Here is a 19,647-nt window from a genome sequence, read left to right as displayed (position 1 = left end):
AACACTCAAAAAACCTGGAGCTGACCGAGATGACCTGAATAACTACAGGCCCATCTCTAACCTCTCCTTCATCTCAAAAACCCTTGAAAGAGTGGTTGCTGACCAACTTCAACAACACCTGGACAAAAACAACCTTCATGAACCCTTCCAATCGGGTTTCCGCTCAAAGCACAGCACCGAAACAGCGCTGGTAAAAATCACCAACGACCTCCTCCGTGCAGCTGACTCTGGACTGCTCACCATCCTAATCCTCCTTGACCTCACAGCTGCCTTTGACACCATCTCGCACCCACTGCTTATCAAACGCTTGGCAGACATTGGGATCACTGGTACTGCACTCTCATGGTTTTCATCCTACCTCACAGACAGAAAACAATATGTCCGTCTCAGCACCCACCGGTCAAGCTGCTCCACTGTCTCACATGGTGTTCCTCAGGGGTCAGTATTGGGTCCACTCCTGTTTATCATCTACCTACTCCCCCTTGGCACTATCCTCCGTCATCACAATGTCCATTTCCACTGTTACGCCGATGATACACAGGTCTACATTTCCAGCAATCCCAACACTGCCCTCCCCCCAACCTCTCTCACCAACTGCCTCCAGGACATCAGGAACTGGATGAGCAGGAACTTCGTAAAGCTCAACGGCAGCAAAACCGAAGCCCTGCTGGTTGGCACCAAAACCACCCTCTCCAAAACCTCATCCTCCCCTGCCTCCAACCTCATCATTGATGGCTACTCCATCCCCTTCTCTAGCCAAGTTAAGAGCCTTGGTGTCATCCTGGACGGCTCCCTCTCATTTTCACCTCACATAAATAACATCACCCGGACTGCCTTCTTCCACATACGCAACATCTCCAGACTCCGCCCATCCCTTTCTCAATCAAACACTGAAATCCTGGTCAATGCCTTTGTCACCTCCCGCATCGACTACTGTAACGCCATCCTCTCAGGCATCCCCACCAAGCTCATCAACAAACTACAAATCATACAGAACTCTGCAGCCCGGATCATCACCGGCACCAAGGCCTCAGAACACATCACCCCCATCCTCATCCAACTCCACTGGCTCCCCGTTCAATCACGCATCAACTTCAACAAAAACCTACTGCTCACTTACAAAGCCCTACATAACCTGGCCCCCCCCTATCTGGCTGACCTTCTTCAGGAGTACACCCCGTCTCGCTCCCTCCGCTCCTCCTCTGCTGGTCTGCTAACCGTCCCCACCCCACGCCTCGTCACCATGGGTGCTCGGGCTTTTAGCTGCACTGCTCCCAGACTCTGGAACTCCCTCCCCCCGCACATCCGACAGTCAGACACAATCACCATATTCAAATCCCAATTAAAAACCCACCTGTTCAAATCTGCCTACTCACTGTAGTCCTCCCTATTATATGTTTCATTTGTGTCCACTTGACTGTCTCCTCCATGATTTCCTGTTTGTGTTTTTATCATGTTTTGTTGCCTATTAGCGTTTTATTTATTTATTTTTTAACAAATTGTACGGTGTCCTTGGGTGTCATGAAAGGCGCCTAAAAATAAAATGTATTATTATTATTATTATTATTATTTTGTTGTAATGTAAGCAAGTATTTATGTAACTTTAGGCTTAATTTCAACATACTGAATTAAACAAACAAGCCCAGTCAGAGTGTGTGCAATGGAAAAGATATGTCTTAACAAAGGAGACATGGCTAGAAGGATTAAATGGTTTGACTTGGTCATAGTGGCAAGATGTTATTATGCTCAGGTTAATTTCCAATACATCTGTGCAGCTAACAGAAAACAGAGGTGCTATATAACAACAAGAGCAACTAGGACCAAGAAGAACCTACACATAACCAGCTAGAAGAACCTGATAAATGTCAGTGTGATGACTGCAAGGGCATACTTGTTTGTGATCAATACCTGGAAAATGAAAACCCAGAGGGAGGATTCTTGCCTGCCAACAATTGAAATTGCACAACTACAACCTTTGCTTATACACAAGTTTACCAAGAGCATCCTTGAGGACTCCACATGATAGCAATAGAAACTCAGTGAACCAACAGTGAAAGGCTTCTTCAATAAAAACTGAACCGCCCCAGCCATAATAACATCTAATTGTTCGTATGTTTGCATTGTCCAGAAAGCATACATGTGGAAAGTAAGAAGGCCATCTGACTGAGTGCCAGGTTCTTTTATAATCCAAACAACAAGAGGCTATTCCATCTGACAAAGAGCTTTCCACTTGCAATGACAGTCTATAGTGCAATGAACCAGTAATGCACCGCCATGAGCTTAATAATTTCCGCGTATCACAATGACTTCATTCTTTCTGGGACTAGTAGACAAAACAACCTTGTCAGAGTCTCAAGAAGAGGAATGCTTTTCACTAAACTTTATGGCTGTTGTTAAGGAATAATTCTTCTAGATATCTAACCTTTTACTCTGACATGTGTTATCTCCTTTAAGGAAAGGCCTTGGTGCCATATGTGTTGTTGTCACCAGTGTGTGACCGGTCAACTTGACTGGCACGAAGGGTAATTGTTGTGGGAACACTGAGGCACTTCTTTATCGGTGTTTGTGGGCTCTAGGATGTGAAATCCTTGAGGCCATGAGCGTCGGACGCAGGTGATTCAGTGTTTAGTCTACTCCTTCAGAGATGTTGATTTCTCTCTGTGGACCTGTTAAAAGGTCTAGCATAGAGAGAGGTTCTTCAGAATTGACGTGGCAACTCTACCGTGTGGTCAGAACCTCTGACTCTTTGATTTGTGATGTGAATCCTCCGGCCGAATACTCTGAATAAACCCATCAGTGTTTGACATCAAAGCTCCAACTCTCACCGTGTCTCCTTCCTGAGTCGGTGACTCCATGCATTACTACACAGAAGTTTCCTCCACAGCTGTGGCATCTTGCAAATATGTGCAAGTATGGACTGAGATGAGTTAGCAGAGGGCTTTTGTCTCTAGAGAGAAATATCCACTTCTATCCACTTAAATAAACATTGTCTAGTGGAGTGATGTGGTCTGATCTTGTCAATGACGTTTTTGCATCCTATATGGAAGGTGAAAGGTAAAGAGCAGAGGTCCCTACCATCATTGATGACAGATAGGTCTGAGTCCTGCATCTATGATTTCTTGTTTAAAAAACATTAGCAGGACAGTAACAAGACACAAAGAATGCAGCTTCATTAGTGCTGTCGGTCAAATCCTCTCCATGTTCCAAACTCTGTTTACAGCTGGTTGGGAGACAGGACGTCATTATAAGATATACCACTTCCCAGACTACAGCATCTTGTATGACAAAGACAGCTTATGCTGGGCTTGCACTGAGTCTCTTGCAAGCGAGACAGACAGCGGCCGCATTAATCCTCCCACACAAGCTATGATGGTCTTCATGAGGGAGGTACGACTTGGTTCTGCACAGCTGTCTAAAAAAGACAACATAAGAATGCAGCTCAGCAAAGTAGACGGAGATAGAGCTTGCCCCTCTTTTGCCTCTGTCAGTGAGGACATGGTTCCAGGGCAGAGGACAGAACAGAAAAACTGCAATGTTAGAGACTTACAATGTTTCAGCGCTTTCAACAAAGCACATTTCACAGCTGGATTAGAGAGATTGACAGGGAACTAAAAATCCAAAGGGAGTTGCTGAGTAGAAGTGACACTAACATGGCTGAAACCCTTGGATTTCACACTAACAATGGTAATTGAGCCAGGACTCTGTAAGAGGGGTATGCAGGTGTAGGTCAATGGACTTGAACAGAAGTGTCAGCCTTGTGTCTCCACAATGCGTATGATCTCTCATGAAGTCATGGTACAGCTGGAGGATTTGGACACTATAGGAAAAAGGGGCAAAAGCTGTGCTCGTTGTTTCAGGGCTGCATGGGAACTGATATGAAAGCTCTGAACAATTCCTCTAGGGTAAGAAGGGCATCCAGAAAATCCCCATCTTTGTCAGAGGGAGGCTGTGCTTAGTTTAATATGCTGCACTCTGATAATGCATTTTCTAAGCCGACTTGGAGGTCTTCCCTGTCATACGACTCAACAGGAATGCACTTAACAGGGCCATATTACTAACCGCCGCTGCAGAATGGACCACAGGAGGAATATCTTGTTCCGATAATCCACCATATCCTCAAGCTTTTTTTGAGAAAGGGAAAGAATTCTTCTTCCTCAGAAAAAAGCAGCGAAAGAGGAAAAGAAGGAAGAATGATTGGCTGCACAGTCAAGTTCAATTTTTAACCTTTTTTTTTATTGCAGAATTTAGTTTGCACACATCGGGCTTCGAGGGAACCATCTTTCGAACGTCATTGTATTATTTGATGTCTAAAGCTTTTCAGGTTAAGTTCCTCAAGGATCAATCCTTGGTCTCCTGATGTTCATTTAGACTAAGCTACCAGCAAGCCATTTCATCTAGAGACACATCTCTTGGTCTCTTATCAAATGTATTGCTGAGTTATGTTTTGCAATATTACTAAAACTGCTACATTATAAAAATCATAACGTTAGAAGGTTCTTGTCACAGGCAGAGGCAAACCGAAGAAGAAGAAAAAGAACAAAAACATGTTCCAATGTTAATCTCCTGTAAATATTTAAAATGCTCTACCCAGAAGACTCAAGCACATTCAAAATGCTGTCCAATTCTAACAAGAGAAAATGTTAACGGATCTCACCAGTCCAAAGATCTCTACATTTGCTTCCTCAAGTTTAGAACTGAAATATATAAATGAAACCTTTTGTGTGCAAAACCAGTGTGGCCTTGCTCCAAAGAACAAAGCTGAAATGCATGTCTTCATAAGGAAATGAGGACTCTAAGTGTCTGTTCGCAAGGGTTACTACAGGTTGACAATGCTGCTTTAATTCTCTTTAAAAAAGATTTTTCTATTTGTTGTTTTTATTGCAACTGAATTTAATTTAATTATATTTGCTAACATACAATGTCACAATGTTTATATGTACATTTGCAATGCTTTTAGAAATGAACAGATTATTAAAAATATCTGACAGTAATGCAGTTTAGTACAACATTGTTATACTTTGCAGTTTCTTTATTTATATATGATTAAATAATTGCATTTTGCTGGTAAATACAGTACATTGTGATTATAAAAGGATGTTGCTACTGAAATGATTATCTTTTCAATGCTAGTCTTTGAACTATAAAGAGCACATTTAAAGTGTTCTGCTCATTCGAAGAAAATGCAGCTTTGTATCCCAACCTAGTCTCAAACTATTATTTTTGACATCATATTTTATCTTGTTTGTGGTGTTTAAGAGAGTTTTTTTCAGATGTAAAGAGAGCTTTTTCAGGAAAGCTTGAAAATGTAATAGAAAATGCATCAAACGTTGTGTTATACTGCAAATATATTGTGGCTGTCAGGGACTGTTTTTAGCATTGCATACCATTTCTTGTGGCTGAGAGAGGCAGATCTTGAAATGTAACTTGAGGAAACAAACAAGCAGAAAAAGGCGATGTTTAATATTTTCATTGATGCCTATTTTAGGTAAAGAAGGATTATGACTCTCAAGCAGGAAGCGGGTCTCTCCAAGTTGTTTGTGATGGAAGGAATAAAGCTGCAGCAAATGAAGACTTCAACACTGGGTGTAATGAAAATGTGTCTGAGGTTTTCCAACAGCTGTGAAACAAAAATATTTTTGGCCATTGTTATTATTTTTACCATGACAATGTTATATGTATTGTTATTATTCATTTTCATTATTGCATGTAAGTTCTCAAATGTACAGAATGTTAAATATATTTTAGCTGACAAAAAAAAAGGTTTGATTGTCTGGTATTTTATTGCAGTTTTTCTTTAAAACAAAAGCATGTCTGTGTGGATAGATGACACCAAAAACATAATTATGTCTGGCACCTAATTATCTATCATTATTGTTGCTAAACTACAGATTCAGTAGAGACTCGAGAGTTAATGAATTCAGCAGCAAGGACCGACTTCAAAATTCACAGATGCACTTCCTTCTGTTACAATGCGCCTTTGTCTTCTCAAAGCACTTCTTCCCGCTTAGCACCATAACTCATTTGTTGACAAATATCATTTACAATAGATGTCAATGTTGCCCCATCTTTTATTTTTCTATTTTTCTTCTGTAAGGGTATTGTTCCCTACTGTCCCCATGGCCCTGTTACTGTGCATGGAGCCTAACAGAGCGTTCGTCCTTTTGTCAGTGCCTGTCACCTGTTCTCTCTGTTGCTCTCCCTCCCCCCACTTCCTCATATTTCTCTTCTCGATCTGACAATTGAAGTCCAGAGGGAGACTTACATGTTTGCTTCAGGGAGAGGGGTAAGAAGGGGAGTGGAGAATAAGGAGCAGGTCTGGCGAAGAGATTCTCTGCATCTCAATGCATGTCTTTTCGTTCTCTTCTGATTAACTTTGTCTGTTTGATCTCTAGAGTTCTCTTTTCAGTTCCTTTCCTCTGATGTGAGAAGATGGAGCACTATGAGCCAGGAAGCATTACTAGATAAAAGGCACTGTGCCCTCTATATATGCTTTCTGAACATTCATCTTTTCTCAAGACAAGGCTCACAGTCTGCTGTCTGGCTTCCGTGTGCAGCAGCAGTGTAATATTGGTAATATGGTTATGGAAAAAACAATAGGTTTATTTAAACTACCCAACGATTATGATTCTTTTTTACTATAGTGTTTAAGTTCAATTTTGTGAGTGAGGATGGCATAATGTTGTAACAGCAGTAATTATTTTTCAAACGTATCTATACAGTAAATCTGTGAAGATTTAGACGAGCACTGACTTCAGATCAGCGTGGCAAGATAACTGGTGGCAGCGGATACACGAGGCAACTAATATTACAGGCTGGAGGTGAAGCTTGACATCAAGCACAATCTAATTTACTTTGACATGTCACATCTGAAAACTAACTTCAGACATTTTTCCAAAGGGATCTTCCTCTAGCTAGCTCTTATGAGATGCTCTTACTCTCTCGCTGCTGAGTAAAACATTAAATAATGGAAAAAAAAAAACTATTCAGGAAAAAATGTCCTGTCTTTCAGTAGACTTTTTATTTCCAAAGATTATATATATTTAAATATTACAGATATATATATAGTAGGGCTGTCAAGTTAACGCGTTAATAACGCGTTAACGCAAAAAAAAATTAACGCCACTAATTATTTTAACGCGATTAACGCATGTGTATTTTTTGTCCTCGGCCGCCGTAGTTTCAGAGCGCATCGAGTTTAAAATACCATCTACTGTACAAGCTGATGCTGACAGCCCCGTTCCTGCCGCCCGCTTGTGGCAGACCACACTTCCACGCTCACCGGCAGGCCCGGACTGGCCATCGGGAGGACCGGGAGGGTGTGTGTGTGTGTGGTGTGTGTGTGTGTGTGTGTGTGTGTGTGTGTGTGTGTGTGTGTGTGTGTGTGTGTGTGTGTGTGTGTGTGTGTGTGTGTGTGTGTGTGTGTGTGTGTGTGTGTGTGTGTGTGTGTGTGTGTGTGTGTGTGTGTGTGTGTGTGTGTGTGTGTGTGTGTGTGTGTGTGTGTGTGTGTGTGTGTGTGTGTGTGTATGTATGTGTGGCGCGGCGCGACTCGCGCGAGCGAGGCACACCTTACGTGTTGTTGTTGTTAGCATCCGGTGCTAGCTAGCTGCGCTAACGGATATAAGGAGCTGTTTCAATGACATTTCGCCGACAACTGCGCCGAGCACTTGACTTTATGCAGGTAGCCAGACAGTGGGACATTGTACGAAAAGTCAGCACACTCAGTACGCGCAACATGATTGCAGCTCCCGTTCGAGCATATATGCCTTGAGCTGCACATAGCTCCAACGATACACACACACACACACACACACACACACACACACACACACACACACACACACACACCACACACACACACACACACACACACACACACACACACACACACACACACACAGTATTGTATTATTGTATGAGAGGTTCCAGGTTGAATTGAGGCGAATATTTGTAATGTTCAGAGGTTGTTGTGTTTAATATTCATGAGGATATTTGTCATTGTTCAAATGATAATAAACAAACATATAAAGCATATTTGTCCACTCATATGTTGATATGAGTATTAAAAACTTGAAAAATATCCCTCTAAGGTACATTTAGAACAGATAAAAAATGTGCGATTAATTTGCGATTAATCGCGATTAACTATGGACAATCATGCGATTAATCGCGATTAAATATTTTAATCGACTGACAGCCCTAATATATAGTTAAGGGATTTGTCTTTGTTCTATTTCATATTTAAGTCTTATAAATGCAAGATCTTTCATATACAGAACATGCCTTTTTATAATCGTAAAGGTATTCACAATCAAGTATTAGAGAGCATCTAAGAATACGACTGAGAAAAAAGACCAGTGTCCTTCTGCACTAATGTAATGAGCTGTTTCTCCAAAAAACATACCAAAACACATATTCATTTAAGTACAGGGTAGAGAATCTTAAAAAAGCTCTGCTTTAAAATTATTCTGCTGCTCTCAAACATATTATTTGAAAGATGTAAATAGTTTCTTAACATGAGCAACACACATTTCGCTGATATTTCTCTTAATTTTTTGTTATGAGAAAAATATGAAAAAGTCGATTTCAGATGCCCCAAACTTTCGTTGCCACCCAAATGTTTGCTTCCTAATGCTGCATTAACACTGTGTTGACTGTGAAAACAAGATGATTTTTTCTTAACTTGGTTAGGGTGCTCTTGATCATCACAGACAGATATGCTTTATGGGTTCTAGTTAAATAGGGAAGGCTTGTAATAATTTATATTGAACAACTCCTATATCCAATTGGGAAAAACGTCACATCACTTGAATTAGTGTCAGACAGGATACTGTATCTTTGTCTTAAGTTGGATAGCTCCATGGCCTATGTGTGTTTAAGGCTTAGCTGACTGACCTTTCAAGTGCACCAACCTTATATAAAGCACTAATTTAGAGCCCTCTTAGGTCTTGAGATCTGGCTAATTAATAGCTCCTTAAATACAAAGATTTAAATCTTTGGTGGAACACTTACGCATTCATGAGAGGCCAATATCAGCTCGGAGAGACGCTATTATAACTCTAAGGAATGCAATGGTTTTATGGCATAAGTTCAAAAAAAATTAAACATTTGGACAATAGAGCTTACATATATATATATATATATATCGGAGGCAGACGATATACATTTTGATCTAAGGAAAGAAGGTACAGATGGACCCTGTGTTATATTGTAATGCTTAATATATATGCAGATGTTTTAATTAGAGGTAAAAGACCTTAGACAACGTCACAGACTTATATCGGCAAGATCCATTTTGAGATGTCTATACCATTTTTGTGGGATTTAATCACCTGTGGTGGTTACAGTTCTGTCAGATTTGCACCTGACTTGCTGGGGTGTCATACGGGGACAACCGTAGCCTCACAAGATCAAGGTGGTTTCAGTTTTTAAAACCAAGAGCTGCGATCCACGGAGACACACATTTGGATGTTTCTGGAGTCATTAGAGGACCCGCAGCTCAAGGCATTCATGTAGCGGCATTACCCCTAGGCTGGCTGGTACCTAACACATTGAAGGAACAGATGTATAATACACATAAAGCCGGATAAATGGAACAAAGTTCTCATGGCTCAGCTTTCGCAAAAAAAGAACCTACTCACTCCCATTCTTCCAAAAACAATGCTCTATTGTTAAGAGGGTCTACTCAGTGGTTGTCAGGCCTACCTATCCAAATCTCCTTCAGTAACAAAAGAGAATCTGTGTGTGTGTGTGTGTGTGTGTGTGTGTGTGTGTGTGTGTGTGTGTGTGTGTGTGTGTGTGTGTGTGTGTGTGTGTGTGTGTGTGTGTGTGTGTGTGTGTGTGTGTGTGTGCAGGTGTGGGAACAAAAGAGCTGGTAGGATCTGGGTGTAATGTGGAGCTCATGGTTGTAGACACATACTCACAGCTGTCTACAAATGCAAGGCTATCTTTCGTCCTTCCCCAAAGCATTGTATTCCACAATTGTATCACATAGCTTAGCTTGTGGTAAAAAAAACATTTTGGGAAATACATGTTACAAATGACCTTATCTCAACAGAACATAAAAGCTGGTTCAATTATAATACTTTTCTTCTTAAATGTGTCTCAGTGCTTCCATGCCTTTCTCCTATAGCCTTGGAAACACAGTAATCATCTTTGTGTCCCACAGTTCACTGAAACAGCAAACAGATGAGTCATAGTGCTGATCTTTTTATCCATCCAGTGACAAATATTTAGGAGTAAATATGTTTAACAACGATTATAAAGAAACACCACAGGTAGTTATTATTCATCCTTTGTGTATGAACATGTTATGGAAGTAGAATCAATTCAAATTACATGAAGTGTTTTGTTTTTTCTATATCGCCATAACCGTTGCCAGGCATCCAGCTTGCTAACACTCAGAAACAGGATCATGTTTAATGTAATCAGTGGTAAATTAACAAAGCACAGGCTGTTGTTTAATTTCTGCATTATTATTGATACAAAAATAAAAGATGTTGTGCACATTAATAACAGTGATAACAAGCGTGACAGTAACAAAAGGGGAGACAAGAACATCTCCTTAAGTTATAACTTATTGGGAAAACAGTATGCAGTGTAGACTTACCCCTCTCTTCAGAGGATCTTGGGGACATTTGGAAGACAATTTCCTTCTGATAATATCAAATATTATATACATTAGTTTTAGGTTTTATGTGCTTATTTATTCTTTGCCAGGCGTAACTTTTGTGTCTGCATAGCAAATATGAAGCCAGCTGCCGGTTAGCTTAGCTTAGCGGGGGAACAGGTGCAGTGACATTTTCTTTTTTGCTTGTCAGGAACCTACAGTGGGCCCGGCCAAGAGATACTCTGGCACATAACACACATAAACCACCATGGGTTGCCTTCATACTTTGTTTTTAAAGCAGATTGCAGAAATTACATCGCTGTCAACCAAGATATCCAGTGATTATGGTAAGCTAACTCTCTCCTGCCTGTAATTGCATAGTGCAGCTTATGTATTCTCAAAAATGTTGCACAATTTCTTAAACTAAAGAGTATTTAATAAAACTAAAAGTTATGCATCCTGACACTCTAAACATACCAGTGTCCCGTTAATTAATTATGAAGTCAATATTTACACTATTACATACAGTAGCCTTATTAAAGGAAACTCTAAGCAGTTCATTTTATCTGTATGGCAGACACCGATCGAAATGGACATTTAACCCACATACAAGGCACAGCAGCAAGAATATTAGCCACTTAAAACATTCTAATACTATCAATTGATGTTTTTAATTGGAGGGTATACACATAATTCTTTCACTCACATGACACAAGTTATACTTTTTAATAAATGTATTCAACAAAATGGGCATATTAACACAGATGCATGTTTATTTTCTAAATGTGATCTACTTGCTATCAGCGTTGCAGTGCTTTTAAATGTTTGAAAGAAAATGGGACTGTACTCACTGTAGAGGATTGTGCCTTGAGCAGATCTGGTTTTCACTGTCAAACTAAGAATAACAGTGGTGTCCTTGAGCGTAGCAGGGAGATTATTAGTGGCACCAGAAGGCTGGAGATGGGATGAAAGGGGCTGCAGCTCCAAATAAGATGTGCCATCAAATGAGGGGATGTATACTGTGGTACCTAGAAAGAAAAAAATTGAAATAGATGAAATTCATTTAGATCAAAAGAGAAAAGCGAGTAGAATCCTACAATTCCTTAGAAAATACATTTGTACTCCAAAACATTACACAACCAGAATTGTGTGAAAACAATGCCCTACAGTGCTATTTGTTAGTCAACAGAACAGAAAGAGTTGGCTGCTGTGTGGCTTGGCAGCACTGAAGCTTGTCTGCGAGCAGAGTCTGCATGGCCTGTCAGTTATTTCCCACTGGATGAAAAAGTGGAATGACTTTAAGCAGAGGCGGAGGAGGTACCGGCTCAGGTCATCAACTCCACAAGCCAGTGATGATCTGCTGGCTTTTACACCGAGGACATTGTACACCTGGTGAATGGCTTGCTGTTCAGGTGCATGACTGTCCATTTAATATAGGCCACCCCGACCGAAGCTCAGGGGATTCTACCTTCAGAGTCCAGCTCTGAAGGAAAACCGCAGTTTATCCTCAGCAGAGGAGCTCTTAATGTACAGGATCTGGTGGGTTCAAGAAACTACTCTTTTATTGTCAGAGATACATGAATATCATCTCATGACTCATGTTCACTTTTTTTAGTGCTTTGATGTTGGATGAAATGGATTTTAAAAGCAGACATGACTGACTGACAGCATTAAGAGCAGAAAAATCAAAGACAAGAAATATAAAAAAGAGGCATTTGATGAAGATGTAACATACAGTTAGCAGTGGTCTTGGATCGGCTATGCAGTGGCAATGGCGGAGGCAAATGGATGTTAAATCAGTGTCAGAGTTTAAGTAAGTAACAGGGTTTCTTAGTCATTTAACTGTCACAACTCAGTATATAGTACATTTTCTCTGATAATGTGAAATCAGGTTAAATAGGAAATGTGCTTCTGAGGCATTGAGATTTGTGTTATTTCAAATGTGTACACCATGTTATTGTGCCGTGAAAATAATGAAGTAAATAAAGTTGCGATCGTTTTTCAATTGCATGTATTATAAGCTACAATATGATAGTTAAAGAAAAGAGGACTATGTGGCTGCTGTATTTTTGTTTTAATTTTCTGTTGGCCTGCTTGATCTGTGAGTCAGATACTACTGGTGGAAAGGGCTCGAATGATTTTATTTATGGCAACAAGGACAGCACAATTCCTGGATATAAGTCATTCATGTCTACAGCTTATCCTGAAATGGCTTTAACTAGGCTCGAAAAGGAACCAAGTCAATAGTATGTGGAAATACGAGCAACGTTTGACAGATCGGACATCTCAGTGGCCTGGGGGACAGAAACGCAGACTTGGTCCAGTTTAATGATCAGTCACCAGACCAACAGAGAAGAGTTTTTAGTCATTTCTCAAACGGTCATAATCCTGTTATCTTCGCCTGTGTGCTCTGGCACTTTTTCGACACTTGCTCTTTTCACAGCCAATCGGAGTGGATGACACTTCAGAGTTGCACAAAGAGTTAAGTGGAGCAAACATGAAAGCCGATACTTCAAATTACAAAGAGAAAATAAAAACTGTGTGTCTTTTGTTGAGTAATGACTTCCTTGGGCTGAAAAGAATGAATCAATCCTGTAATGTTTGTTGGCAATTTCTGGGTAAGGCAGAGCTGGCTCATTTTTTAAAGACACCAGCAATTACAGCAAACACGCACTAGATGACTACAAAAAAAAAACTGGCAGCACCTAAGCAGTGTGTTGGCAAAGCAGGAAGCCGACAACCCCTCATCAGGTCCCATTAGTGTCAAACACAAAAACAGAAAATGCTCACCACCTAAAAGTGTTTTCTGATTACTTTAAAAAACCTGATCATCTTCACCACATTTACAGGAATCTCTCTGGTACTGATGTCTAAAAACATTACACTGAGGACCAATTCATATTTCATTTTCATAAAAATTATGCACAACAAATTGAATTGTAGTCAATTAGGTACCTCCTGTTGTCATTTTACTGTTGGATGTTGTTAAACATGCACACAAAAATGGTATGTTGTTGTTGAAAAGAAAATGGGTTGTCATTGGGATTGGATTGCATTAAAAAGGTAAGCGTAAAGGTAAAAGCAACCTATTTGACAAAGCTGGGTTTTAAAATAGTTCACAGAAATAATATAATGGCAGTTAAAATGAGAAAAACATGCACAGTCGTGGTAAGGTAAAAGCAGACGAAAACACAAAACTGGGACAAAACTGTGCTACGAACTTTCATTTTATTATTCCTCTGGCAAACATCACAGCTTCAAATATACGAGAAGTCAGGACATAAGGTAATGAGCCGTAAAAGGAGGTCATGATCAATACAGACCAAGTCTGAATAATTTCCTGCCTGACTAGTTTCCTTTATTTGCCAACTTCCATACCTTGAAGCCATTTACTTCGTAACTAATTTTTTTGATCACTTAGCTTTTAATTGAATGCTTACATACTTGACAGAGTGTCTTTGGCAAGGTCTACGACCCTCTGTGTCTTCTTTGGAGGGACAATTTATCATCGCTTAAAACTCTGACATGCTCAGATGAACTGGCTTAATCTTGACAAAACCTGTTTTACGGTTGGCTACTTGATATCAAATACTCACTCGACCACCAGGCACTGGCCTGAATTACGGTGTGTCCCACTAGAGGTGCAGAGCTGATGTGCAAACATAGGAGAGCAGGATTCACAGCTAATACAGTTCAAATGTCTTATTTTCAGGCCGAACATACCATTTCAACTAAATCTGACTCAGAAATAAGACTGAAAGCTGCTTTGGTTTAACACTTTTAAATAACTATATCATTGCTGAGATTTAGTGGATTTGGTGATATAGCAGATGTGTGCAGGCATTTTGTGTGTGACACTGAGTAATACATTTGACATAACACCTGACATTATAGCTTTAGAGAGGAGTTTAAAGCTTTGCTGTGCATGAAAATGTTAATATATTACCGTTCCCTGTTGTAATCTTAATCCTGCACTTACAAGCAAATATAAGATGCATGGCTCGGCTCGCTCACTCGTCACATAAACAGTAAGTAAGTGTAGGAGGGAGTATTGAGATTTTAAACCTAGGTAAAGGTAAAAATACCACAATGTAAAAATAGAATGTTATAGTGCTGCATACCGAATTTTACTTGAAGCATCTACAATCAGTATTTTATAATGTATCAAATGGCATGTTAGTTACAATGTGGGGGGTTTACCAAGAGTAATTAACCTACAGGGAATCATCTATTTGAGTTTCAGCTCATTGTTTAGCTTTCAGGATCTCATCATCACATAGCATTGTTTTCGCTAAAGCACGGAGCAATTTTCTGCAAAGAAAGCTCTAATTACCCACAGTACACTACTTGCTCAGCACCAAACTGCAGACACAGAAAGAGACTAGTTGGTCAACATAGTGGAGCATTTAGCAGTTAAAGAGACAGATATTTCCCTCAGGGGTTTGTCGAGAGCAACAAAGCCGACAGAGTCAACACCGGACTTATATTCACCATATGCTTTATGTTGCTTCTTAACAGCTGGAAATGTAAATAAGCAGATGTTGTTAACAGGTTCACCATATCAACTTAAAGGGTATGATTTGTCGGTATTGTGTTTGCTTGTTGCTACTCAAAAAACTGTTATTGCTTGTATAAAAAAGCAACAACATGAAATGAAGAAATGAAATGTACTCATAAGACGAAATGACCTTAATAATTATTATATACTATTTTATGATTATCATATATATTTGTGCAGTAGGCAGTGTTTAAATGTTTAATGACCAAGGTTCAGCTAATTCTGTATTCAAACTATAGTTTTTAATTAACATTAAAGCTTAATCTGCAAAGTAACTATCTTAGAAAATACAATGTTTTCCTCTAAACTGTTGTGGTATAAATTAGCATAACATGGAAAAACTGAAGTAAATTAACCTCAATAATTGAAATTATACACATGAAATTATACACATGAAATTATACACATGACTTGATTAAAAGCACTAACTAACACTGACATACTGCATGTGCCCTTACACATACATATTTACATTCACATACTTTCATCCCTATGTGGCTCACTATATATCAAGCCAAATGATAAACCGTTGTGCAACGTTTCAGAATAACAACATATACTAACATGAATGACATCCGTTGGTTTAACAATGAAGAGGCTGTAGGGGGTCATGTGCTTCCTGATATATATCTTAGATGTACACTGTATGACATGTCAGCAGTTCATAGGACACAAACAAGTCCACATCATTAGTCACTGGGTAGGATGATGCATCTATAATTAACCGGGAGCGGGGGCTATATCCTTCTCTTATGTCTATTCTTAATTCAATAAGATGTGAGGGCAAGGTTGTCACCCAGCAAAGTCGCAGTAGCAATACACAGACACCGTGTCAGCATGTAAACAGCCCCTGGACCCCCGTCTGCCTGACATCAGAACTAGTGTTGCAAAGCACATCGCTGGAAGAGTGCTCGTATGAGATTGCATTCTGTTAAGATGAGAGACTGAACTGCTTTTGAGGAAAATAAATTCCTCAAACGCAGCAGAAAATTACTCTAAAAGGCCACTGCTGGTATTTAAAGGAAAAGTTTACGAGTGTGACAAGTTGAGGAATAAGCAGGATATGACTTCACGGGCATGGAAGGAAAAGGCTGATAAGTCCTATACATTTTTTAAAGATTTCATTTTTCATTGGAAAATATAAAATAACAAAATCATGGGAATATTAAACATCTGATTCCTTTTTCAGGGATGGTGATGGAAATATGATATGTTTTGTAGTCTCATCATATAGTCAGATTATAATGCATATTTGGCTTGTCAGAATGTGTTTCTAATTAGTAAAGGTTAACCTTGAACGTGCACATTGTCACACAGGCAATATGTCATGTCATGATATTTTGTAGCACTCTAGTAATTACCCTTCCATGAACCTGAAAGGTAAAATGACGAAAAAATAAATGAATGAATAAATTAGTTAATTAATCAAGGAATGATTCATATTCCTTAATCTCCACTGACTGTTTAGAAGTCGGCCATAGCTTCTTTAATAATTAGATTAGCAAAGCAGCATCTCTGTCACGTAAGCAGCACATTTCTGCCGCCCACAGAAAAACTAAAAAGCAAACAAGAGTGAAGTTTAAAAATAGCATAATTTCTTTATGACAGTGCCTGGAGACACACATATCATTTTTTGATTACTAAAACACCGGTGAATTAGCATTTTCAGAACACATGGCAGAGGTGTCAAATAGGGCTGTAAGATGCACTCTGGATGCTCAATCCATGTTAATGACTGTTAGCTTTGGGCGGCATGCTGTCAGATTTCCATGTATCCTGTAAATACGAGATAATGCTATCAGTTGAAATCACCTTAGGGGTTGTGAAGGTGAAAATCAATCCTGTTTTCATTTTTGAAAGTCTCTGCAATGCTAATATGAATTTCCATCTTTTCCATGCCGACAGCATTGTGAGTGCAATTCTCTTTGCGTTGAAGAGAAGCTTTTATTTCTTGAACTTGGCATACTTTACAATTATAAGAGTGACAGATAATCAATAAACTACAGTACAAACTATGCATGATATGTTTTTTTTACCTTTAAAAGAAACAATTAGTTCCCACGGGAGGTATAGATTTGTGAATATGCTAAGGACTGCAGATTAGACTTCAGCGGATTAACTACGTTTAGTCCATTCCTCACAATTTCGCTTGTGATTTTTCTTTTCTTTCACAAAGGCAAAAAAACAACACCTCTTAAGCTTTTTAAATGGCGGGTATCGATCTTAGCACAGCCCAATGCACAACAAAAAGTCTAAAGCTGATCTCGGCCTGCAATGCCGAAATCATGAATGATAAGCTACAGTAATTGGTCAATCACTGCTTGGGGGCGGTCCTTAGCCAACTGTCAATTTGAAATAATTTGCATTTCCATCATAATTACATTGTACAAAGTGCAACATGCAAAGCAAATAGAATATAAGTCACTTTTTAATTCATGTTCGGGAGTTAATCATTTACTGTAGCTTAAGTGTAGAGAAGTGAACGTGATTATCATAACAACATATCTGAGATGTCAATCAGTTGACATCAGCAGCCACCCTAACCCTTATCAAGCACAACATCAATTCAGTTACAACTCGAGCATTACTGCTGCTGCCACTTCAGACAATGACTACAACAGCAAAATTACAGGACTCTTTATTCTACGCCGTCAAACCTGTCATGCATGGGGACGTCAGTAACTACATCATAAGTGCACCGAGAGGAAATCTCCAAAGAAGAAACTCTTTAGTATGCATGTCTTGTAGCACTGTCTCCTTAACGTTGGAGCAGTTCGTACAAAATACATATTTTTTTTGGAAAGAGCTGAGGTCCATTCTACAAGAATATCTAAGGCTTGCTAACATGCACAGCTGAATGTTGAGCAAATGCTGCAAGGTCGTGTCCTCATTCCCAATGAGCATTGGAGGTGAACATGGACACACAGCGTTGGTTCAAGCTTCTTATATGGATCTTTCATTTCATTAATCATATCCTGAATAATTCACATCGCTCAAAATTCCTAATGCAGCTCACTCTATTCTGCCTCATAGTGAAAGCTATTAGCCAAAGAGGCTCAGCATATATTAAGCAACATAATTTGTTGGCTGGCTCTTCATGATACCTCTACGGAGGTCACAGAAGAGGAGGTTTTTAAGCTTTTTACTGCCTGTGTGTTATATATTTCTACCACGTACACAAACTGTGAAACATTGTCAGATATCAACAAAAAAAGTCAAAATGTACCTTTCCCACAAAAAGTTCCCGTAAAATGAAGTGGGCATTGACAGGTAGGCAGAGATCCAGCAGGCAGCTGCACATCGTGACATGTTCCTCCGTTGAGGCAAAGACCATCAAAGCAAACTCCAGGTTCATGCAGAAGTTGTTTTGGAGTTTGTGCAGGAGCTGCCATTGTTGTTGTTGTTGTGGTCACTCTGTCAGGATTGGTGGATTGATTTGTCCAACTTTTTGAGGAGTCTTCTATGGCAGACGGAGACAATCTGTAAAATTTGACAAAAGTTTTAGTAGGAATTAAAAGTATTTGCTTTTAAGGCGAAAGTTATGGACTGCATTCCAAGGCAGCTATGTTATAGCATTATATGAGAAGTACATGTACAGTAAAATGCTTCTGGTACAATTCCATATTTCATACAAGTGTGTTAACGTGTTCGGTTAATTTTAATTGTGTGAGCCCATAAAAATGTAAAAACATATTTTACTCAAAGTTGAAAACTATATCAAAAGAATGGATCATGATGAAGCAACTTTATTTGTACTATACCTGCATTGGTCTATGTTGCTGCCGCCGATGGCATCAGATGTGTAAAAGCTCCTCAGTTGATTAATTTCAATTATTTCCATGCATCCAGTATAGTTGTGGAAAGGTTTTGCTCTCTACGGGACAAACACATCAATATTATATCAAGACAATTGATTTTTTAGGAGCTTTTTTCCTATATTTATTATTATGCTGCCATTTTAGTGTTATACCCCTATACGACCGTTGAGAAACTAGAGAACTGTTAAGTCTTACCTGATTGAGTCGATAGTGTTGTGGCAGACCGCCTGTGAAGACGTGGTTTGTTCTTTGTATGATGTGTCCCAACCAGTAATTACTTGCTGTACTTCTGATTTTCTCATGACCAGAAAGAGTTAGCTCTGCCTCACAGGGGGTCAGGTGTTGTCTATGAAAAAGTATGAACACTTCATGTGTTAATATTTCAATTACCACACCAAGCTCAAGAACACTTATTGTTGCTAACCTGTAAATGTTGTTCTAAGAGAAGAATGGGTTGTACAAGGGCACTTTCAGGTATCATTTCCACATGTGCAAATATGAAATAGAGATGGATGATTTTGGATTTCTTTTTGTGACTTGCTGATATTTTCCATCTCATTTTGGCCGACCGCCTTTGCTGATACTGATAAACGCACATATTTTATCACCTAATTGCAATAGTCTCTCCCTTGGTATTATTGATTTTTCATTATGCCTACTGTTAT

General features: G+C 39.3%; 1 protein-coding gene across 1 annotated transcript in view; it reads right to left on the bottom strand.

Moving 5' to 3' along the window:
* Positions 1 to 19,647, bottom strand: part of eys (eyes shut homolog) — a 149,361-nt gene that overhangs the window by 35,048 nt on the left and 94,666 nt on the right. Inside the window, exons 36-39 of the mRNA XM_034152200.1 lie at positions 19,178 to 19,328; positions 18,926 to 19,038; positions 18,391 to 18,644; positions 11,458 to 11,634 (exon numbers count right to left, since the gene is read on the bottom strand). Of these exons, the coding sequence (XP_034008091.1) occupies positions 11,458 to 11,634; positions 18,391 to 18,644; positions 18,926 to 19,038; positions 19,178 to 19,328 (695 nt within the window). The remainder of the gene's footprint in view (positions 1 to 11,457; positions 11,635 to 18,390; positions 18,645 to 18,925; positions 19,039 to 19,177; positions 19,329 to 19,647) is intronic.

The sequence above is a fragment of the Trematomus bernacchii genome, unplaced genomic scaffold, assembly GCF_902827165.1.
Source record: "Trematomus bernacchii unplaced genomic scaffold, fTreBer1.1, whole genome shotgun sequence".
Lineage (NCBI taxonomy): Eukaryota > Metazoa > Chordata > Actinopteri > Perciformes > Nototheniidae > Trematomus > Trematomus bernacchii.
Note: the sequence above shows the minus strand (reverse complement) of the source record. Positions and strands in the feature narration are given on the sequence as shown.